Source organism: Jaculus jaculus, chromosome 5 (genome assembly GCF_020740685.1).
Source record: "Jaculus jaculus isolate mJacJac1 chromosome 5, mJacJac1.mat.Y.cur, whole genome shotgun sequence".
In the NCBI taxonomy this organism is placed as follows: Eukaryota; Metazoa; Chordata; class Mammalia; order Rodentia; family Dipodidae; genus Jaculus; species Jaculus jaculus.
The window spans coordinates 174770891-174793680 of NC_059106.1; the positions used below are offsets into that span (position 1 = coordinate 174770891).

The window sequence follows — 22790 nt, forward strand, 5'->3', positions numbered from 1 at the left end:
GCGGGTTGCTAAGGAAATGGCTCCCCACAGCGCCGCGCCGGCCGGCCGGGCGGGCGTGCGGGCGTGCGGGCGGGCGGGGTCTGGAGCGGCGCGGTTTCCGCTTCCGCTCTCTCTTCGCTCCAGTCCCGTTACCGCCTCCTGGCCGGCCTCGCGCCTTTCGCCGGCACCTTGCGTCGGCCGCGCCGCCGGGCCCGCTCCCTGCCACGCGCGCCTCCGGGGCTCCGGCTCCGGCGCCGGCACGGGTCGCGCCCCCCCGCCCCCGCTTGTCAGTCCCTTAGGCGGCCGCCATGGGTGCCTACCTCTCCCAGCCCAACACGGTGAAGTGCTCCGGAGACGGGGTAGGCGCACCGCGCCTCCCGTTGCCCTACGGCTTCTCGGCCATGCAAGGCTGGCGCGTCTCCATGGAGGTGAGGCAGCGGGGTCCGCAGGCCGGGCGCGGCACGGCGGGAACCTGATGCAGACAGGGAGCGCGGGGGATGGGAAGGGTCCTCCCGGGGGAGGGGTCCCAGCCGAGGGCCGGCGGCAGCGAGGGGACAGTTCGGGAGGCAACAGCGAGGGAGCGGCTGTTGCTTGGGGCCCGGGGACTGATGGCCAGTGGCAGCGAGAGCTGTCTGCCATGTGGGGACAGGCACCTTCCGCCCACTGACCGCCTTCCGTGCCTTCGCGCCATCCTCTTGTGCCAACCCCAGCTATCCAGGCTTTACAAACCGTGCGAGGTTTTAGTGTTGGTAAAAACAAAAAGAGATGCTTGTTTATTCGTTTATTTATCCAGGAAGAGCCCAATAGATATGAATGCCTTTATTTTTGATTTTTAAAATGTGTGATTGGGAGCCCCTTTGGCGCTAGAAACTTGATGGAAAGAAGCCTGGGCAAATAGTCTCCCCCTCCCATTTTTAACACTTAGTACCTGGCCTTAGACATCGCCTGTTAATTTCAGCGGCTTCACCTGACCTTCAAGAAGTGAATTGCCATTCATTTGTACTCTTTTCAGACCGTTTTACAGTTTTTATAAAAGAAATTGTGTCAGTAACTAGGCTTTTAAATATGCTTATAATTTTTCTCAAGATTTCTTTAATTTCTTCAATTGTGCCTATTCTTGTTAGAGTTTCCTTGCTCTTTTAGTCACTCGATCAAAAAAAAATTTTTTTTTTTTCGTTAGAAAAATTCATTGTTTGAAAGGGAAAGGAGAAACATCTGGGTTAAAAGTAGTATTGAGCAAATGAATATAAGCCTACAAAGGACAGGAAAAATGGCAGGAAGGAAACAAGAAAGATGGACAGTAAATGTCATTGTAAAAAGTATTGTAAAGTCTAGGCAGAGAGACCAAGAGAATTATATCTGGAATTGAAGCTTTATCCACTAGGTGGGCTTCAGGTAACCACCACTGTCTCCCTTGGCTTTTGTACCCCCCTCCCCCCAATCCTTCACTCCTCCCTGTGGTTAGCTCTGGAATGACAGTGCCAGCTTAGCTTATAAGGTTTGTTCTCTTTCTCAGATTTTGTACCTTCATCAGACTTTGATAGCAGTTCTGTCACTTGATAGAACCTTTCAAGAATTCAGCTTCTCTGGCCTGGTGACCAAAATTTACAGTTAGGAAATTGAGACCCAGAAAAGTTAGAACACTTGTGCCTTGGTGGAAAGTATCAGTATAAGTGAAATTTTCAAGTCAAGCTGAAGCATAGCATTCATATTTCTCAGATGCACAGTATAATTGGATATGTGGAATTGAGTCAGAACATCTTCAAAAGGAAAGCCTTAATGCATGGAACAGTTTGAGCTAGTTACAAAATATGCAGATTTTATTTTAGTTATTGAGACAGGGAGCGGAGGGTGTGTGTATGGGCATGTCACAGCCACTGCAAACGAACTCCAGTCACATATGCTGCTTTGTGCATGTCTTTATATGGGTACTGGGTAACTGAACCTGGGCTGGCAGGCTTTACAAGCAAGCACCTTTAACCACTGGACCATCTCCCCTACTCTCTTTTTTTCCCCTAGAGGTAGGGTCTTGCTGTAGCCCCGGCTGACCTTGAATTCACTATGTAGTCTCAGGGTGGCCTTGAACTCATGGTGATCCTCTTTTTTTTTAGTGAATATTAATTATAAATAATTACTTTAAAACTTATTTATTTTTTTGAGAGAGTGATAGAGGCAAATAGAGAGAGAGAATGGATGAACCATGGCCTCCAGCCACTGTAAACGAACTCCAGATACATGCACCACCTTGTGCATCTGGCTTTATGTGAGTACAGGGGAATCCAACTCAGGTCTTTAGGCTTTGCAGGCAAGCTCCTTACCCACTGAGCCATCTCTTCAGCCTATTAATTGATTTTATTGTGACATTATGTATATTATGTATTTTGTTCATATTCACACTCCTATACTTTCTCCTGTCCCATTCCCACTGATCCCCCTTTCCCAACAAGGCTTCCCTTTTATTTTATTTTTTCGAGGTAGGGTATTGCTTTACAGGCTGACCTGGGATTCACTATGTAGTCTCAGGCTGGCCTTGAACTCACAGTAATCTTCCCAGCAGAGAGAGATAGAATATGAATGTATGAATGAATGAATGAGGCACCAGGACCTCAGCTACTACAAACGAACTTCAGACATTTGTGCCTTTGTGCATCTTTCTTTATGTGGGTACTGGGAAATAAAGCTCCAGTTGTCTGGTTTTATGGGCAACCGCCTAAATTGATGAACCGTCTCTCCAGCCCTAGGCTCCCTTCTTAGAGCTTGTCATATGTGTGTGAGTGCATGCATGCCTGTGTGTCCTATTGCATTTAATTAAGATTGCTTACAGGAGAGCTGTATTGTTGCATAGCATTGAACGCCTTCAATCTCAGCACTCGGGAGGCAGAGGTAGGATGATTGCCATAAATTCGAGGCCACACTGAGAATACAGTGAATTACAGGTCAGCCTGGGCTAGAGCAAGAACCTACCTTAAAAAAAAAAAAAAGGGATTACTTATAGGAGCATAGGTGAGAGGTTATTTACAGAAGCATGTGTAACTTACCCACTGGTTTTATTTCTATGGCATTTTCTGTAAGTATAAGTAAGGTTTGAAGTAAAAGCTCATTTCAGGGCTGGAGAAATGGCTTAGCAGTTAAGGTAGTTGCCTCTGAAGCCTAAGGACCCTGGTTCAGTTCCCCAGGACCCATGTAAACCAGATGCAAAGGTGACACATGTATCCAGAGTTTGTAGTGGCTGAAGGCCCTGCCAGACCTATTCACTCTATGTATCTGCCTCTCCCCGCCCCCTTTCTGTCATCCCTCTCTCAAATAATTAAATAAATTAAAATGTTTTTTTAAAAAAAACTTCATTTCACATAAAACTTTAAAAAGGTACTTATTTGCATGGGTGTTCATGTGCATGTGTGTGTGCTCATGTATAAGGACATACCAATATCTCTTGATGCCAGATGTTTGTGCAACTTGGTGTTTTTTTTGTTTGTTTGTTTGTTTGTGGGTTTTATTTATTTATTTGTTTTTGCTTTTTCAAGGTAGGGTCTCACTCTGGCTCAGGCTGACCTGGAAATCACTCTGTAGTCTCAGGGTGACCTCGAACTCATGGCAGTCCTCCTACCTCTGCCTCCCGAGTGCTGGGATTAAAGGCGTGAGCTACCACGTCAAGCGTGTGCAACTTGTTTTGTTTTCTGTTTTTGTTTTTTTTTTTCCTGGGGTAGGGCTTAACTCTAGACTAGGCTGACTTGGAAGTCATTCAGTAGTCCCAGATTGGCCCTGAATTTACAGCGATCCTCCTACCTCTGCCTCCCTAGTGTGCCCTCGAACTCACAGTGATCCTCCTATGTCTTCCTCCCGAGTGCTGGGATTAAAGGCATGAGCCACCATGCTTGGCTTTTTATGCCACTTTGTTTTGTTTTTCAAAGTAGGGTCTCACTCTATCCCACGCTGACCTGAATTCACTATGTAGTTTCAGGGTGACCTGAAACTCATAGAGATCCTCCTACCTCTGCCTCCCAAGTGCTGGGATTAAAGGTGTACACTACCATGCCTGGGTACATTTTGTTGTTGTTGTTGTTGCAAGCAGAGAGACAGAATGGGCACACTAGGATCTGTAGCTGTTGCAGATGAACTCCAGATGCATGTGCCCCTTTGTGCATCTAGTTTTACATGAGTACTGGGGAATCAAATCTGGTTCCTTTGGCTTTGCAGGTAAGTACCTTGACCAATAAGCCATCTCTCCAGCCCCTAAAAGGTTTTTGTAAGTGAAACAGTTTTATTTGAAAAAATTAGAACGAAACCCTGCCATCTCTAGTCCTGGAAGCCATTGGCTTCTGGCTCCTGTGAACCTGTAGTAGAAGAAAATGCCGCTTACCCAATGGAACCAAGAGGCCCACAAGGCAATGGTCATTATGTTACCTTTAACATCAGGCTGCTTTTACTAAGGGTAGTTTTTGTTTTTTTGAGGTATGGTCTTACTCTATCCCAGATTGACCTGGAACTCACTATGTAGTCTCAGGGTGTCCTCAAACTCACAGATCTTTCTACCTCTCAACTACTGGGATTAAAGGCTTGCACCACTCTGCCTGGCTTAAGGGTAATTTTTTCTTTCTTTCTTTTTTTTAATATTTTTGTTCATTTTTTATTATTTGAGAGCAACAGACACAGAGGGAAAGACAGATAGAGGGAGAGGGAGAGAATGGGCACGCCAGGGCTTCCAGCCACTGCAAACGAACTCTAGACACGTGCGCCCCCTTGTGCATCTGGCTAACGTGGGACCTGGGGAACCAAGCCTCGAACCGGGGTCCTTAGGCTTCACAGGCAAGCGCTTAACCGCTAAGCCATCTCTCCAGCCCAAGGGTAATTTTTTTCAAAAGAAGATATCTACTTATTTGAAAGATAGAGAGAGAAAGAGAGAGGTGGGCGGGGGGAGAATGGATATACCAGGACCTCCTGCTGCTGTAAATGAACTCCCAAATTTATGCACCACTTTGTGTCTCCTGGTTTACATTAGTACTGGAGAATTGAACCCAGACTGGCAGGCGTTGCAAGCAAGTGCCTTTAACTTCTGAGCCATCTCCCCAGACCAAGGGTAATATTTTAATGGTCATCAGTGTATCATTAATCAGTCCTTTTTTTTTTTTTTCAAGGTGGAGTCTCGCTCTAGCTCAGGCTGACCTGGAATTCACTATGTAGTCTCAGGGTGGCTTTGAACTCATGGCAATCCTCCCACCTCTGCCTCCTGAGTGCTGGATTAAAGGCATGTGCCAGCACGTCTGGCTATTTTAAATTTTTTATTTATGTATTTTAGACAGAGAGGAAGATATATATATACACACACACACATATGTGTGTGTGTGTGTGTATGTGTGTATGTATATATATATATATATATATATATATATATATATGGAACGCACCAAGGGCTTTACTCACTGCAAACAAACTGCAGATTACTGTGCCATCTTGTGCATCTGGCTTACATGGGTTCTGGGGAATTGAGCCAGGGTCCTTTGGCATTGCTGGCAGGCGCCTTAACTGCTAAGACGTCTCTCCAGCCCCTTCATTTGTTTTCTTTTCTGATTTTTTATTAACAACTCCCATGATTATAAAAAATATCCCATGGAGCCAGGTGTAGTGGCTCACACCTTTAATCCCAGCACTCGGGAGGCAGAGGTAGGAGGATCGCTGTGAGTTCAAGGCCGTCTTGAGACTACATAGTGAATTCCAGGTCAGCCTGGGCTAGAGTGAAACCCTACCACAAAAAAAATGTGTATATCTCTATCTATCTCCATCCATATCCATCCCATGGTAATGCCCTCCCTCACCCCACTTTCCCTTTTGAAACTCCATTCTCCATCATATCCCCTCACCCTCTCAATCAGTCTCTCTTTTATTTTGATGTCATCTTTTCCTTCTGTTATGATGGTCTTGTATAGGTAGTGAGTGTGAGGTCATGGATGTCCAGGCCATTTTGTGTCTCAGGGGAGCATGTTGTAAGGAGTCCTACCCTTCCTTTGGCTCTTACATTCTTTCTGCCACCTCTTCCACAATAGACCCTGAGCCTTGGAATGTGTGATAGAGTTATTGCAGTGCTGAGCACTCCTGTCACTTCTTTCCAGCACCATGATGCCTTCTGAGTCATCCCAAGGTCACTGCCATCTGAAAAGAGAAGATTCTCTACCAAAAGTGAGAGTAGCATTAATATAAGCGTATGAACATTAAGAGAAATGCTTATTGGGCAGTTTGATAAGTATAGTGTATACATTTAGCCAGAGAACAGCAGACGTTACACCCTTAGGGCTCATGGCTACCCCTGTTTTAAGTTATCAGTATCAGGGATGTATTCCCTCCCATGGAGCAGGCCTCCAGTCCAATTAGAGGGCAGTTGGTTCCCATCATGACAGACGTGCCAGTATTGCACCCATTGCCTCATTTGGCCTGGCTGGCAAAATATAAGGCTTGCAGTGTCCACTGTTAAGTGTCTTCACTGGTGATTTCTCTCTCTCACATTGATGTGCATGCAGAATGTCTTCTTCCAGCTTTCTGTCAGCTGTTCTACATGGAAGAAGTTATCAGTTCAGTTTCAGCAGGATTTCTCAGTGGCCTTGCAGCCCAAGTTGTGGAGTCTTCAGCAATAGGATCTCAGCATCTATTCCTGGAAGCCCCTTCATTTTTAAATAGTTGTTTTATTTTATTTATTTGAGAGCATGAGACAAAGAAGTAGACAGGGAGAGAGAGAGAATGGGTGTGTCAGGACCTCCAGCCATGGCAACAAACTCTAGACACATGTACCACCTTGTGCATCTGGCTTATGTGGGTACTAGGGAATCAAACTGAGGTCCTTTGGTTTTGCAGGCAAATACCTTAACTGCTAAGCCATCTCTCCAGCCCTAGCCCCTTCATTAAAAAAAAGAAAGAAAGAAAGAAAATTTGCCAGCAGACAGAGAAGAAAGATACGAGAGAATGGGCATGTCCGGGCCTCTATCCACTGCAGACAAACTTCAGATGGATATACCACTTTTGTTCATCTGGCCTTATATAGGTATTGGGGAATCATACTTGGGTCATAAGCCTTTGCAGGCAAGCGCCTTAACCAATGAGCCATTTCTCCAGCCCAGTCTATCATTTTCTAAAATATTTATTTGTTTGTTTGTTTGTTTGCAAAAAGAGCAAGAATGGGCATGCCAGGGCCTCTTGTTGCCACCAGCGAACTCCAGATCATGCACCACTTTGTACACCTGGCTTTACGTGGTACTGAGGAATTGAACCCAGGCCATCAGGCTTTGCAAGCGCATGCCTTAACCTTTGTGCTGTCTCTCCAGTCCTAGTCCTTTAGAAAAAAACTTGAAAAAATTTATTTGAGAGAGAATATAAATGAGCTCATCAGGACCTCCAGCCACTGCAAATGAACTCCAGAAGCATGCACTACCTTGTGCATCTGGTTTTATGTTGGTCTTGTGAAATCAAATATAGGTCCTTAGGCTTTGCAGGCAAGTACCTTAATCGTTGGGCCATATCTCCAGCCCCATATTACTCTTGAAATTATCAAAGTGGTGTTTCAGTATGCTAATGAATTGACTAGTAGTTGGCAGACTAGATATCCTCAAGGTAGTGGGTTGACACAAGGAAGACTGAAGTATGATTAGATGGTTGACCCTTTGTCACCAATTGTTAGTGGTCTTTCATGCCTGTGTAATGATACTTAGGTAATAACCCAAAAGGACTGGGTTCAGTGAGCCTCTAGTAGCTTGCATATATGGAGATTTTTTTTTTTTAAATTTTTATTAACATTTTCCATGATTATAAAATATATCCCATGGTAATTCCCTCCCTCCCCACCCCCACACTTTCCCGTTTGAAATTCCATTCTCAATCATATTACCTCCCCATTACAATCATTGTAATTACATATATACAATATCAACCTATTAAGTATCCTCTTCCCTTCCTTTCTCCACCCTTTATGTCTCCTTTTCAACTTACTGGCCTCTGCTACTAAGTATTTTCATTCTCACACAGAAGCCCAGTCATCTGTAGCTAGGATCCCCATATGAGGGAGAACATGTGGCGCTTGGCTTTCTGGGCCTGGGTTACCTGACTTAGTATAATACTTTCCAGGTCCATCCATTTTTCTGCAAATTTCATAACTTCATTTTTCTTTACCGCTGAGTAGAACTCCATTGTATAAATGTACCACATCTTCATTATCCACTCATCTGTTGAGGGACATCTAGGCTGGTTCCATTTCCCAGCTATTATAAATTGAGCAGCAATAAACATGGTTGAGCATGTACTTCTAAGGAAATGAGATGAGTCCTTTGGATATATGCCTAGGAGTGCTATAGCTGGGTCATATGGTAGATCAATCTCTAGCTGCTTTAGGAACCTCCACACTGTTTTCCACAATGGCTGGACCAGATTGCATTCCCACCAGCAGTGCAGAAGGGTTCCTTTTTTTCCACATCCCCGCCAACATTTATGATCATTTGTTTTCATGATGGTGGCCAATCTGACAGGAGTGAGATGGAATCTCAATGTAGTTTTAATCTGCATTTCCCTGATGACTAGTGACGTAGAACATTTTTTTAGGTGCTTATATGCCATTCGTATTTCTTCCTTTGAGAACTCTCTATTTAGCTCCTTAGCCCATTTTTTGATTGGCCTGTTTGATTCCTTATTAGTTAACTTTTTGAGTTCTTTGTATATCCTAGATTATATGGAGATTTTTGAAAGGTGGCTTGCTCAGAGGCAAGGTCTTGCTGTAGCCCAGGCTGACCTGGAATTCACTATGTAGTCTCAGGGTGACCTTGAACTCATGGCTATCATCCTACTTCTGCCTCTCAAGTGCTGGGATTAAAGGCGTGCGCCACCACGCCCGGCATGATCTTGTATTCTTTAACCTTACTGAATTTATTAGTTTTAATAGTGGACTTTGATGGACTCCTTGGGATTTTCAATATGTAAAATCATGTCATCTGCAAATATAGATACTTCCTCCCTTTCCATCTAAATGATACTTCTCTTTCCTTCCAAGTTGCCCTCACTAGAATATACAGTACAATGTTGAAAAGCAAATATTTGAGTCTTACTTAGGCCAGGCTCACCTGGCACTCACTCTGTAGTCTCAGGGTGGCTTCTAACTCATGGTCATACCCCTACCTCTGCCACCTGATGAGTGCGTGGATTAAAGATGTGCCATGACACCAGGCTAACGTGTAACTTTTACATTATGTGTATTTTACAAAACTAAAAACTTTCAGGCCAGGCGTGGTTATGCACCCCTTTAATCCCTGCACTTGGGAGACAGGCAGGAGTATCACTGTGAGGTCAAGGCCACCCTCAGATTACATAGTGAATTCCAGGGCAGCCTGGGCTAGAGTGAGACCCTACCATGAAAAATTAACCCCCCCCCCACCAAAAATATTAAACAAATTCAATAAAAACTCCCAAGCTAAGATGGCTTCTCGGAAACAGAGGTTGGAGAATCACTATGAGTTCCAGGCCAGCTTGTGATAGAGGAAGATCCTGCTTTGAAAAAAATAAAGTATATGAAAGCAAAAGCCAGTCATGGTGGTGCACACCTTTAATTCCAGCACTCAGGAGGCAGAGGTAGGAGGATCACCATTATTTGAAGGACAGCCTCAGACTACATGGTGAATTTCAGGTCAGCCTGGGCTAGGTTGAGACCCTACCTCGAAAAATGAAAATAAAAAAGTAGATCAAGTGTCTGGGGCTCATTACCGCTGCAAGAGGCCTTAGTGCACCTGCATACATGTACGTGCAAATAAATGTTTTTAAAGGAGTAGGATGAAAAGTACAAGTTTTGGATAACTATGAAGAGAGATGGTGGGCCACATGAGTGAGAGTCCTCAAAAGGCCAGCATTGAGAATTTGAACAGTGTGGGAAAGACTTGAGAAACTAGCTATGTGTTATTTGGAGTCAATATGTAACAATGCTAAATGGAAATAGTGGCCACAGTCAGCATGATCTCATGCATTTTATGGCTAGTAGTACTTAGCGGTTCTGATTCAGGGCTAAAGAAAGCAGTTGGCAGAGTTACACAAGGTTGCATGAGTTTTTCTAGATTGCTAAGAGATAGTGTTGAAATACTTGGCTATGGCTCAGAATGGGGCAGAGAAAGCCAAGGGTAAAGGTTATGAACAAAGATGTAAAGGGAAATTAAAGTGCTTAGAGAAGGTGGAGCCATTCCAAGTGGTAATAAAGATCTATAATCAAGAAGTGGAGGAGAGAGTAATTCACAATCAATCTAGGAACTCAGACCTCTGAGTATGAAATAAATCTTTATTGTAGGCATTCTACTTGAGAAAAGGAATAGAGAAGAAAAATATGAATCAGTTGTCAAATTTCAAGAGTAGATATTTTTTTTTTCCGAGGTAGAGTCTTGCTGTAGCCCAGGCTGACCTGGAATTCACTGTAGTCTCAGGGTGGCCTCAAACTCATGGCAATCCTTCTACCTCTGTCTCTTGAGTGCTGGGATTAAAGGTGTGCACCACCACGCCTGGCTCCAGAATTGTTTTTGTACAGCAAATTCCAGCTTATAAAGGGAACTTCAGAGGATGAGACAGGAGAATCATGAGTTCAAGGATAGCTTGGGCTATATTTTTATTTATTTATTAGAGACAGAATGAGTATGGACATGCCAGAACCATTTGCTACTGTAAATGAATTCCAGATGCATGAGCCACTTTGTGTATCTGGTTTATGTAGGTACTTGGGAATCAAACTTGGGCTGTCAGGCTTTGCAAGCAAGCATCTTTTTTTTTTTTTTTTTTGAGGTAGGGTTTCACTCTAGCTGAGGCTGACCTGACCTGGAATTCACTATGGAGTTTCAGGGTGGCCTTGAACTCATGGCGATCCTCCTACTTCTGCCTCCAGAGTGCTGGGATCAAAAGGCATGTGCCACCATGCCCGGCTTTACCCATTCTTTTATTTATGCATGTGTACATGAACGTCGGCACATATGGCACACAAGTGGGAGTCAGAGGACAACTTTCAAGTGTTTGTACTCTACCTTCTTTGATTCCCTCCCACTCCCGAGGTAGGGTCTCACTGTAACTTCTGACCTGGAATTCACTCTGTAGTCTCAGGGTGGTCTTGTACTCACAGTGATTCTCCTACCAGTGCTTCTCAAGTGCAGGGACTAAAGGGGTGTGCCACCATACCTGGCTTTCTTTGATATATTTTTTCTTAATTTTTATTTATTTAAAAATTTTTTTTAATTTTATTTATGTATTTGAGAGCAACAGACACAGAGAGAAAGACAGATAGAGGGAGAGAGAGAGAATGGGCGCGCCAGGGCTTCCAGCCTCTGCAAACGAACTCCAGACGCGTGCGCCCCCTTGTGCATCTGGCTAACATGGGACTTAGGGAACCAAGCCTCGAACCGGGGTCCTTAGGCTTCACAGGCAAGCGCTTAACCGCTAAGCCAGCTCTCCAGCCCTTATTTATTTATTTGAGAGCAACAGACAGAGAGAGAAGGAGGCAGAGAGAGAGAAAGAGGCTAGAGCCTCCAGCCACTGCAAACAAACTCCAGATGCATGCGCCACCTTGTGCATCTGGCTTACATGGGTCCTGGAAAATTGAGCCTCAAACTGGGGTCCTTAGGCTTCATAGGCAAGTGCTCAAACTGCTAAACCATCTCTCCAGCCCTATTTTTTCTTTTCTTTTTTTTTTCCTTTTCTTTTTTTTAAAATTTATTTATGAGAGAAAGAGAAGGGCGCACCAGGGCCTCTAGTCACTGCAAACAAACTCCAGACGCATGTGCCACCTTGTGCATCTTGCTTTACATGGGTATAGGGTAATTGAACCCTGGTCCTTAGGCTTTGCAAGAAGGTGCCTTAACAGCTGAGCCATCTCTCCAGCCCTCTTGTTGTTGCTGTGTGTGTGTGTGTGTGTGTGTGTGTGTGTGTGTGTGTGTGTGTGTGTTGACGCAGCATCTCACTCTGGTTTAGGCCAACCTGGAACTCAACTTTGTAGTAGCTTTGAACTCACAGTGATCCTCCTACCTCAGCTTCCTAATTGATATAATGGAAGGTGAGCACCTCCACACAGGGCTTCTACCTTCTTTGAGACAAGGTCTCTTGTTTCTGCAATGCACTGTCAAACTGCATACAAATGTTAGGCTATCCTCTTACAGGAGCATTGGGATCACAGATGGATGTCTTTTTTGTATCCAGCTTTACATGGGTGGTGGAGGATAGAACCTAGGCAAGTGCCTTTAACCACTGAGCCTTTTTTCCCAGCCCTCTTTGCACTTTTTTTTTTTTTTTTTTTTTGAGGTAGGGTTTCATTCTAGCCCAGGCTGACCTAGAATTTGCTGTGTAATCTCAGGGTGACCTCAAACACTTGATAGTCTTCCTACCTCCTCTGCCTCTAGAGTTCTGGGATTAAAGGCATGTACCACCATGCCTGGCATAATTTTTTTTTTTTTGAGGTAGGGTTTCACTCTAGCCCAGGCTGACCTGTAATTATTCACTCTGTATTCTCAGGGTGGCCTCGAACTCATGGCGATCCTCCTACCGCTGTCTACCAAGTGCTGGGATTAAAGGCATGTGCCACCACTCCCAGCTCCCCAAATTTTTTTTTTTTTTTTTTTTTGGTTTTTCGAGGTAGGGTTTTGCTGTAGCCCAGGCTGACCTGGAATTCACTATGTTGTCTCAGGCTGGCCTCAAACTCACAGTGCCACCATGCCTGGCCTTTTTTTTTTTTTTTTTTTTTTTTTAGGTAGGGTCTCTAGCCCAGGCTGACCTGGCATTCACTATGTAGTCTTGGGGTGGCCTGGAACTCTCGATGATCCTTCTACCTCTGCCTCCTGAGTGCTGGTATTAAAGCTGTGTGCTACCACACCCGGCTTCCTTCCACCTTTTTGGTTTTTCAATTTTTTTGAGGTACGGTCTTGCTCTAGACCCAGAATTCACTATGTAGTCTCAGATTGGCCTCAAACTCAGCGATCCTCTTACTTCCAGCTTTCTGAGTGCTGAGATTAAAGGCATGCACCACCATGCCCAGTGCTTCTGCCATCTTTTTTTTTTTTTTTTTTTTTTTTAGTTTTTTTTTGTTCATTTTTTATTTATTTATTTGAGAGCGACAGACATACAGACATAGAGAGAAAGACAGATAGAGGGAGAGAGAGAGAATGGGCGCGCCAGGGCTTCCAGCCACTGCAAACGAACTCCAGATGCATGCGCCCCCTTGTGCATCTGGCTAACGTGGGACCTGGGGAACCGAGCCTCGAACCGGGGTCCTTAGGCTTCACAGGCAAGCGCTTAACCTCTAAGCCATCTCTCCAGCCCAACATCTTTTTTTTTTTTTTTTTGAAAAAAAAAAGTTTCTCTCTTTCTTTAATATTTTATTTTTATTTATTTATTTGACAGAGAAAGAGGGAGAGAACAAGCATCCAGGGCCTCCAGCCACTGAAATGAACTCCAGATGCATGTGCCCCCTTGTGCATTTGGCTAACATGGGTCTTGGGGAATCGAACCTGGGTCCTTTGGTTTTGCAGGCAAACATCTTAACAGCTAAGCCATCCCTCCAGCCCCTCCTTCCACCTTTCAAGACAAAGTCTCTCTTGTTGTTTTGTCATTGCTGCTTCCAAGTTTCCGGATTCTCCTGACTCTGCCTCCCATTGCCGTACTCCCATTGGGATTACAGATGACCCCCACCCCCACCCCGGGCTTTATGTGGGTGATAAGAAGTATTACACTCCAAGCAAGTGCCATTACCCACAGGATTGTCTCTCCAGCTCCTCCTGTAAATTTGTGTCATCCTGTCTTGCTTTCTCATTTCTAGTCCATGTTAGGCCAACCAGAGAAAGAGCTATGAGAAAAGTATGAGGACACCATATTGACTTGAGGAGGAAGTGTTTGACCTTGAAACATGTTAATTATGCTCTTCTAGGATGCTCACAACTGTATTCCTGAGCTGGACAGTGAGACAGCCATGTTTTCTGTCTACGATGGACATGGAGGTAACTTAAGCAGATCATAGTGGTAACATTCTAGGACCTCAATCCCATACTTCACAGAGCAAGAGGAGCTCCTTTGTGTTTTTTTTTGTTTTTGTTTTTTTTTTCCCAAAGTAGGGTTTCCCTGTACCTCAGGCTGACCTGGAATTACTATGTAGTCTCAGGGTGGCCTTGAACTTCTGGTGATCCTCCTGCCTCTGCCTCCCAAGCTCTGGGATTAAAGGCATGTGTCACCACATTTAGCTTTTGTTTTTGTTTATTTTTATTTATTTATTTGAAAGCAACAGACACAGAGAGAAAGGCAGATGTATATAGAGAGAATGTGTGCTCCAGGGCCTCCAGCCACTGCAAATGAGCTCCAGATACATGCACCACCTTGTGTATCTGGCTTATGTGGGTCCTGGGGAATTGAGCCTCAAACAAGGGTCCTTAGGCTTCACAGGCAAGCGCTTAACCGTTAAACCATCTCTCCAGCCCCCCCCCTTTTTTTCTGAGGTAGGGTTTCACTGTAGCCCAGGCTGACCTGGAATTCACTATGGAGTCTTAGGATGGCCTCGAACTCATGGCAATCCTCCTACCTCTGCCTCCCGAGTGCTGGGATTAAAGGCATGTGCCACCATGCTTGGCTTCCTTTTCTTTTCTTTCTTTCTTTCTTTTTTTTTTTTTTTTTTTTTTTTTTTTTTTTGGTAGGGTTTCAAACACTCAAGCCCAGGCTGACCTGGAATTCACTATGTTGTCTCAGGTTGGCCTTGATCTGGTTTTCTTTGTTCTTTTTATTTTCCAAGGTTCTGGACCTGGAATGCTCTTTTTGCCATTCCTTTTTATCCTGCAGTAGGATATTATATTGGTTAATATCTGTGGAGGCCCTGAATTCATCTGAAATTTCTCTTCCAACATTATTTTTTGTTTCGTTTTGAGGTGGGTTCTCACTCTATCCCCTGACTTGGAACTCACTCTATAGCCCAGATTGGCTTTGGACTCACTGTGATTCTCCTACCTCAGGTCCCCATCCTCCCCAGTGCTGGGATTAAAGGTGTGATCCACCACTCCTGGCCTATTATTTATTTATTTGCAAGTAGAGAATAAGAGAGAATATGGGCGCACCAGGGCATCTAGCCACTGCAGACAGACTCCAGACGCATGCACCACTGTGCATCTGGCTTTATGTGGGTACTGGAGAACCAAGCCTGGGTCATTAGGCTTTGTAGGCAGGCACCTTAACTGCTGAGCCATCTCTCCAGCCCTCTTTTTTATTTTTATTTTTTTGGTTTTTCGAGAGTCTCTCTGATCCAGGCTGACCTGGAATTCACTATGGAGTCTCAGAATGGCCTCCAACTCTCGGCAATCCTCCTACCTCTCTGCCTCCCGAGTGCTGGGATTAAAGGCATGCACCACCATGCCTGGCTGAGCCCTCTTTTTTTACACTGAAGAACTAAGTACTTAGGTAAGAAAAGCCAAGGGATATATTAATATATTCAGGAGAGAAGTGATATTGAAATCCATTTTCTGGGTCAGAACTTTTTATCTTCCTATAGATAGATTTCAAGTACACTGAGGTGTTTAACCCTCCTTTGGAATATTGGTATATAAATGTTATATCATTTTCTGTTTGTGGGAAGCAATGTTTGGATGACCTGTCTTTCTTCTAGGGGAGGAAGTTGCTTTGTACTGTGCCAAATATCTTCCTGATATCATCAAAGATCAGAAGGCTTACAAGGAAGGCAAGCTACAGAAGGTCCGTCTTCCCACACTGTTGAATTCTCCATGTGTGTGGGTTTCCCTTTGTTTTCCAACTCTTGGCTTTTCCTTTTTCTTGGTCCTCTAGATGTTACTTATCTACTGTATTTCTTATTAAAGAATCCCATATCCCAAACAAGCTTATTCTCACCTGGGTCTTTTTAGACTTGCCTTGTTATTCTCAATTCTCTGGATAATTTTATTTACCTCTTAGTGTCTTTAGTGTGTCTGACTACACTTGGATTTTCATTCTTGTCCCCAGTATTATTTATAAACAGTTAATTTTGTATCTATTCTGCTTTGTCCTATACTTGTCTTATACTACTTTTCCTATATTCAGGCTTTAGAAGATGCCTTCTTGGCTATTGATGCCAAATTGACCACTGAGGAAGTTATTAAGGAGCTGGCACAGATTGCAGGGAGACCCACTGAAGATGAGGATGATAAAGAAAAAGTAGCTGATGAAGATGATGGTGAGTGTGGCATCCCATGTTGAAAAGGAATTTAACCCTCATAGGTTTCAAGAGAGGATGGCTTCCTAGGTACCTGGGGAGTCCTCACATTAAGGGCCGTATGATTCTTTTGACTATGTGGTTATGAAGAGGAGGGAGAAAATTAGCCTTTGTCCAGTGCATAGCTGTAAGCTTTTTTTTTTTTTTTCCTGGTCTTTTATCATTCTGATGATGGGGTCTTCCTGACTCCTGTTGTTATATATGTGACTAACCTTTTCTTCAAGACTGGAGCAGTTATTAGCCTCAACGGCCAGATACTAACACTTGACCTTCCTCTTAAACTAGCCCTGAGGGCTCTCCTTGGTCCTCAGCAAGAATAGGGGTTTCAAGTTAACAGTACCAGATGAGAGTTACAAGGGGAAATACAGTAACTAGTGTACCTTTCACTAAGAAGGAGGTTTAAAAAAGACCCAAAGAGGTCTGTGGAGGAGAGGGAAGCTAGGGGTTCTTCTGAGACTAGATAAGGAACATAGCAGTGGGAGGCTATGGGGAAGCTGGATCTCAGGATGCAAGGGATGGTAAGCTAGTGAGAGGCACTGGTCTCATGAGGAGTTTGGCGTGGGGGCTCTGATTTAGCCTCTCCCTGCAGTGGACAATGAGGAGGCTGCATTGCTGCACGAAGAGGCTACCATGACTATTGAAGAGCTGCTGACACGCTACGGGCAGAACTGTCAAAAAGGCCCGCCCCACAGCAAATCTGGAGCTGGGACAGGCGAGGAGCCAGGGTCCCAGGGCCTCAATGGGGAGGCTGGAACTGAGGACTCATCTAGGGAAACTCTTTCCCAGGAAAATGGCCCCACAGCCAAGGCCCACACAGGCCTTTCCTCCAACTCGGAACGTGTGACTGAAGCAGGCCAAATTGGTGAGCCTGGTACTACCACTGGTGAGGCTGGGCCTTCCTGCTCTTCAGCCTCCGACAAGCTGCCTCGTGTTGCTAAGTCCAAGTTCTTTGAGGACAGTGAGGATGAGTCAGATGAGGCGGAGGAGGAAGAAGATGACAGTGAGGTAAGGGCCTGTGAGGGCAGGCAGATACTTAAGTTGCAGAAAGGTCCTGTTGTTTGGTTGCCATCCTTAGCTTTCAGTTCTCTTGAAAAAAAAAAAAAACAAAAACTTCCATTTTGACATCGTACCCCAAGACCCACTCTATTCTAAACTTGGCCTTTTGAGTGTATTATTTCTGTAATCACGAATGTCATTTGTTGATGCTCTAATGGATAGATCTGACCTTCATAAACTACCTCCTAGAGAGAGAGAACAGGAAGTTAGTTTTTCTTTCTTCAGATAGTTGGATGTTTCCTTCTCTGGACAGTTTGTTTTTGGCCATGTTGCCAGGAAAGTGCTTTTGTGTACTTGGCCTTTTCCAGGGCTGCTTTTGCTGACTGTTGAGCCCAGTGCAAGATGTCTATTATGTTCACTCTAGCTCTCTCCCCTGCCTCATATTTTGTTTTTTGTTTTGGTTTTTGGTTTTTCAAGGTAGGGTCTCTCTCTAGCCCAGGCTGACCTGCAATTCACTATATGTAGTCTCAGGGTGGCCTCAAACTCATGGTGATCTTCCTACCTCTGCTTCCAGAGTGCTGGGATTAAAGGCATGCACCAGTACACCTGGCTGCCTCAGATTTTCATAATCATGTGGTTGTCTTTTTCACTGTTTTCAGGATCTTTGTTTAGTCAGGGCCTCTTGGTGTTATTATTTTTGGTTTTCTGAGGTAGGGTTTCACTCACTCTGGCCCAGGCTGACCTGGAATTCAGTATGTAGTCTCAGGGTGGCCTTGAACTCACAGCGATCCTCCTACCTCTGCCTCCTGAGTGCTGGGATTAAAGGCATTTGCTACCATGCCCTGCCCTGTTGGTGTTATGAGTTGTGTGGTGGTTTGATTCAGGTGGGATTTAGGTTTGATTTGGGTGATTTATACTAGCAACATGAACCTGACTGCAACACGTTGGGATGAGGTGGGCATTATTATTAATTATTAATAGCCCAGGATCCTTTCTTGGCAGGAATGCAGTGAGGAAGAAGATGGCTACAGTAGTGAAGAGGCAGAGAATGAAGAGGATGAAGATGACACTGAAGAGGCTGAAGAAGAAGATGATGAAGAAGAAATGATGGTACCTGGAATGGAAGGCAAAGAGGAGGTGTGTAAGGGAATGGGACCATTGATTTCTGGAAAAGATGACGCATTATGTATAAATCCCCTGGTTTTGATTTTTTAAAATTTTTATTTATTTATTTGGTTTTTTCAGGTAGTGTCTTGTTCTAGCCCAGGCTGAGTCTCAGGCTGGCCTTGAACTCATGGTGATCCTCCTACCTCTGCCTCCTGAGTGCTTGTATTAGAGGTATATGACAACATGCCCAGATAATTTTATTTATTCATTTGAGTGAAAGGGAAAGAGGCAGACAGAGATAGAGAGATTGGCCCGCTAGACACTACAAACAAACTCCAGATGCATGTGTCATCTTGTACATCTGGCTTACATGGGTCTTGGGGAATTGAACCAAGGTCCTTTGATTTCTTTTTGATTTTTTAAAAAATATATTTAATTTAACTCTATTTATTTGATAGAAACAGGGACAGAGAGAGAATGGGCCCACTAGGGCCTCCAGCCATTACAAACAAACTCCAGATGCATGTGCCCCTTGTGCATGTGGCTTATGTGGGTGGGTTGTGGGGAATAGACCCTGGTTCCTTTGGCTTTGCAGGCAAACGCCTTAACTGCTAAGCCATCCCTCTAGCCCCTGATTTTGATTTTTAAAAATATTTATATTTCGGGCTAGAGAAATGGTTTGTTTAGAAGTTAAGGTGCTTGCCTTCAAAGACAAAGGACCTAGGTTCGTTTCCCCAGGGCCCATGTAAGATGCACTATGTGGCACGTGTCTGGAGTTCATTTGCAACAGTGGAAGGCCCTGGTGTGTCCATTCTTTCTCTCTTCCTAGCTCTCTAAAATAAACAAAAATATTTAAAAATTTATATTTCATTTATGTGTGTGTACACTTCAGGGTCTCTTGCAACTTTGATTAAAGACCACATGTATGCCTCTTTTGGGGTCTGGCTTTTTGTCGGTACTGGGGAATTGAACTCAGGATGTTAGGCTCTGCAAGTGCCTTTAACCACTGAACCATCTTCCCAGCCTTGATTATTATTATTATTATTTTTTTGGTTTTTCATGGTAGGGTTTTGTTCTATGCCAGGCTGACCTGGAATTCACTGTGTTGTCATAGGGTGACTTTGAACTCAGAGATCCTCCTACTTCTGCCTCCTGAGTGCTGGGACTAAAGGTGTGTGCCACTATACCTGGTGATACTGATTGTTTTAAACATACAAATTCTTTTTTTTTTTAAATGTTTTATTTATATATTGTTTATTGTTTATTTATTTATTTGAGACAAAGAGGCAGATAGAGAGGGTGAGGGAGGGGGAGAAAGGGAGGGAGAGAATGGGCGTGCTAGGGCCTTCAGCCATTGCAAACAAATTCCAGGTGCATGTGCCACCTTGTGCATCTGGCTTACGTGGGTCCTGGGGAATTAAGCCTCGAATCAGGGTCCTTAGGCTTCACAGCTAAGTGCCTAACCCTAAGCTCTCTCTCCAGCCCCATATAAATTCTTTTTAAAATACTTTATTTATTTTCAAGGGGAGAGAGAATGGGTGTACCAGGCCCTGTAGCCACTACAGATGAACTACAGAGGCATATGCCAGTTTGTGCATCTAGCTTTACGTGGGTACTGGGGAACTGGACCCTTGTTAGGCTTTGCAGGCAAGTATTTTAACTGCTGAGTCATTTCTCCAGCTCTTGATTTTGAGATGGGAGATCTCCTTGCTATCTTAGTATTGAAGTCATCATGGTCAGGAGATTTATTCTATAAGAGAAATCTTCTGGATAGAATTGCCTAAGAAATCCTTTAATACCAACACTTGGGAGGCAGAGGTAGGAGGATTGCCACAAGTTTAAGGACAGCCTGAAACTACATAGTAAATTCCAAGTCAGCCTGGGAAAGAGTGAGACCCTACATTGAAAAATAAAACAACAAAAAGAATGCCTAAGAAAGGGCGGGGAGCATCCTGGTGTCTCTGGAGAGATGAAACCTCTTTTCCCATCTGTTAAAACTACTAGAGTTAACTTGTCAGGTATGTATTAAGAAAGTACTCGGCCTAGAAGCTCTCACAAAACTTTTCTTCTTCTCAAGCCTGGCTCTGACAGTGGCACAACAGCTGTGGTGGCTCTGATACGAGGGAAGCAGTTGATTGTAGCCAATGCAGGAGACTCTCGGTGTGTGGTATCTGAGGCTGGTAAAGCTTTAGACATGTCATATGACCACAAACCAGAAGATGAAGTGGAGCTAGCACGTATCAAGAATGCTGGTGGCAAGGTCACCATGGATGGACGAGTCAACGGAGGCCTCAACCTCTCCAGGGCCATTGGTAAGGGTCAAGAAACTATGGAGAAGTCTTGAGATCTTGTTCTGTCTTCTAGACTACTGATAACAGACTTCATTCTTCATAGCCCTGTATTCTTTAAAATGATCTCTTACATCTTCTATGTTCTTAAACATTGTGAAATAGCTATGGGTATCCTATTTTCTGGGTGATGAAAAAGACAAGTGAACTTCAGGTTCAGCAACCTGATGACAGGTCTGAAACTAGAGCAACTAGAACCTAAGTAGATTTTGGAACTTTGTTAAGTGAGTAAATGGCCTGGTTTGACCTGCTTCAAATACAAGTCTGTGGGAGGTATTCAGACTATTGCCACTCAACCCTCCTTTTCTTACAGGGGACCACTTCTATAAGAGAAACAAAAACTTGCCACCAGAAGAACAGATGATATCTGCCCTTCCTGACATCAAGGTGCTGACTCTCACAGATGACCATGAATTCATGGTCATTGCCTGTGATGGCATCTGGTGAGCACTGGTCAAACACCCTCATGCCCTTTCTACAGACTTAATTCTGTAAGGCTCAGAGCTAAGTGCATCAAAACCACCACAAGCCTAAGGCAGAGTTGAGAATTTTTGTAGGTGTTGACTTTGGTCACCACCACCCCCTTCATGTCTCTGCTCTGCCTTGGTGGGACTGAAGATTTTGACTGTTGTTTTTGACCCCAGGAATGTGATGAGCAGCCAGGAAGTTGTAGACTTTATTCAATCAAAGATCAGCCAGCGTGATGAAAATGGGGAGCTTCGGTTATTGTCATCCATTGTAGAAGAGGTGAGCATGAGGATAGAGATGGGAGGGTGTCTGGTCTAAACAACTAAGTTTTGTTTTTTGTTTTTCACTTGGGGTAAGACCAGAGGCTGGGAGTTACTCATAGACACACCTAACCTTGATTAAAAAGTTGTACTACTGCCAGGCGTGGTAACACATGCCTTTAATCCCAGCACTTGGGAAGCAGAGGTAGGAGAATCACCACAAAGTTTGGGACTACAGAGTGAGACCTTACCTTAAAAAACGATAAAAAAAAAAAAAAAAGGAAGAAAAAAAGAAAAACTACACACACAAAAAAAGTTGTGTGCATCATGGATTCACAGGTGGCTGTTTTGTGATACCTCTTGTCCATTTCTCTCGCCTACGGCCCTGTCTCAGCAAGGCCAACCCTCATGTGGGACTCTAGGTTTTCAGTGGTGTTCAAACTCTGGCTAAGCTGCCCCTTCCTTTTGTAGCTGCTGGATCAGTGCTTGGCACCAGACACTTCTGGGGATGGTACAGGGTGTGACAACATGACGTGCATCATCATTTGCTTCAAGCCACGAAATACTGCAGAAGTCCAGCCAGAGAGTGGCAAGCGGAAACTAGACGAGGCGCACTGTGCTGAGGAGGCTGAAAAGAATGGCAACAGTGACAAGAAGAAGGCCAAGCGGGACTAGCATCCATCTAAACCCTTGCCTACCTGGACTGTTTTCTGAGCCCTCCGGACCTGAGACTGAGTTTTGTCTTTTTCCTTTAGCCTTAGCAGTGGTTATGGGGTGTGCAGGGGGAGCTGGGTGGCTTTCCTTAGCCCATTCCAAAGAGGGCTCTCCCTCCACATGGGAGTCTCTGTTGTCCTCTCCAGCCTCCTTAGTACTTTGGGCTCATCGCCGGTCGGTTCTGTGCCTGTGCTTTGTTGTGTTGGAGGGACAGACTGATGGTTCTGGTTTTTACTCTGTGAACACTTTATTTAAGGACATTCTTTTTTATTGGCGGCTATGTGGCCCCAGCCGCTTGCACCCCCTCTCTGTTGTACACTTTCAATCAACACTTTTTCAGACTAAAGGCCAAACAAAACTTGTGACTGTGGTGTCCTTTTTTTCTTATTAATTCCTCTGTTACCTTGGCCCAAACCTGGAAATATGGGGGACACCTATGGAACCTTGTGCGAGTGCAGGGAGAGGGGCTGCACTGCCTGACTTTGCACACACCCACTTTTCCTCCTGGAGTTGGCGATGACTTCCTACTTGTACACGGAAAGGGCGGTTTCTGCTGGCAAGCTGGGCTGACGTCTGTGGCTGCTCATTGGTCGGCCTGCCGTGCCCAATCACTTCCGGGTCACGCCGGGGCCTCTCGCCGTAGTGCGTCCTGTGGACTACGCGCCCCGCGTGGCTGTGCGGCGGCGGAAACGGAAG

At 44.6% G+C, this 22790-nt stretch overlaps 1 protein-coding gene across 1 annotated transcript; it reads left to right on the top strand.

Annotated features, from left to right (window-relative positions):
* The first annotated feature begins 250 nt into the window (after positions 1-250).
* On the top strand, positions 251-22459 carry Ppm1g (protein phosphatase, Mg2+/Mn2+ dependent 1G). Its single transcript, XM_004669388.2, has 10 exons — positions 251-407; positions 13886-13955; positions 15602-15687; positions 16030-16162; positions 16791-17206; positions 18200-18334; positions 20382-20616; positions 20966-21095; positions 21297-21399; positions 21852-22459. Exons 1-10 carry the CDS (start codon positions 288-290, stop codon positions 22053-22055), a joined length of 1632 nt encoding a protein of 543 aa, XP_004669445.2. The 5' UTR covers positions 251-287; the 3' UTR covers positions 22056-22459.
* The last annotated feature ends 331 nt before the right edge of the window (positions 22460-22790 follow it).

Excerpts from the sequence above, each read along its gene's own strand:
- Ppm1g (XM_004669388.2), top strand. The coding sequence starts at position 288 with ATGGGTGCCTACCTCTCCCAGCCCAACACGGTGAAGTGCTCCGGAGAC. Across the intron at positions 17,207-18,199 it reads AGGAAGAAGATGACAGTGAG|GAATGCAGTGAGGAAGAAGA; the intron begins GTAAGGGCCTGT and ends CTTTCTTGGCAG. Across the intron at positions 18,335-20,381 it reads GAATGGAAGGCAAAGAGGAG|CCTGGCTCTGACAGTGGCAC; the intron begins GTGTGTAAGGGA and ends CTTCTTCTCAAG.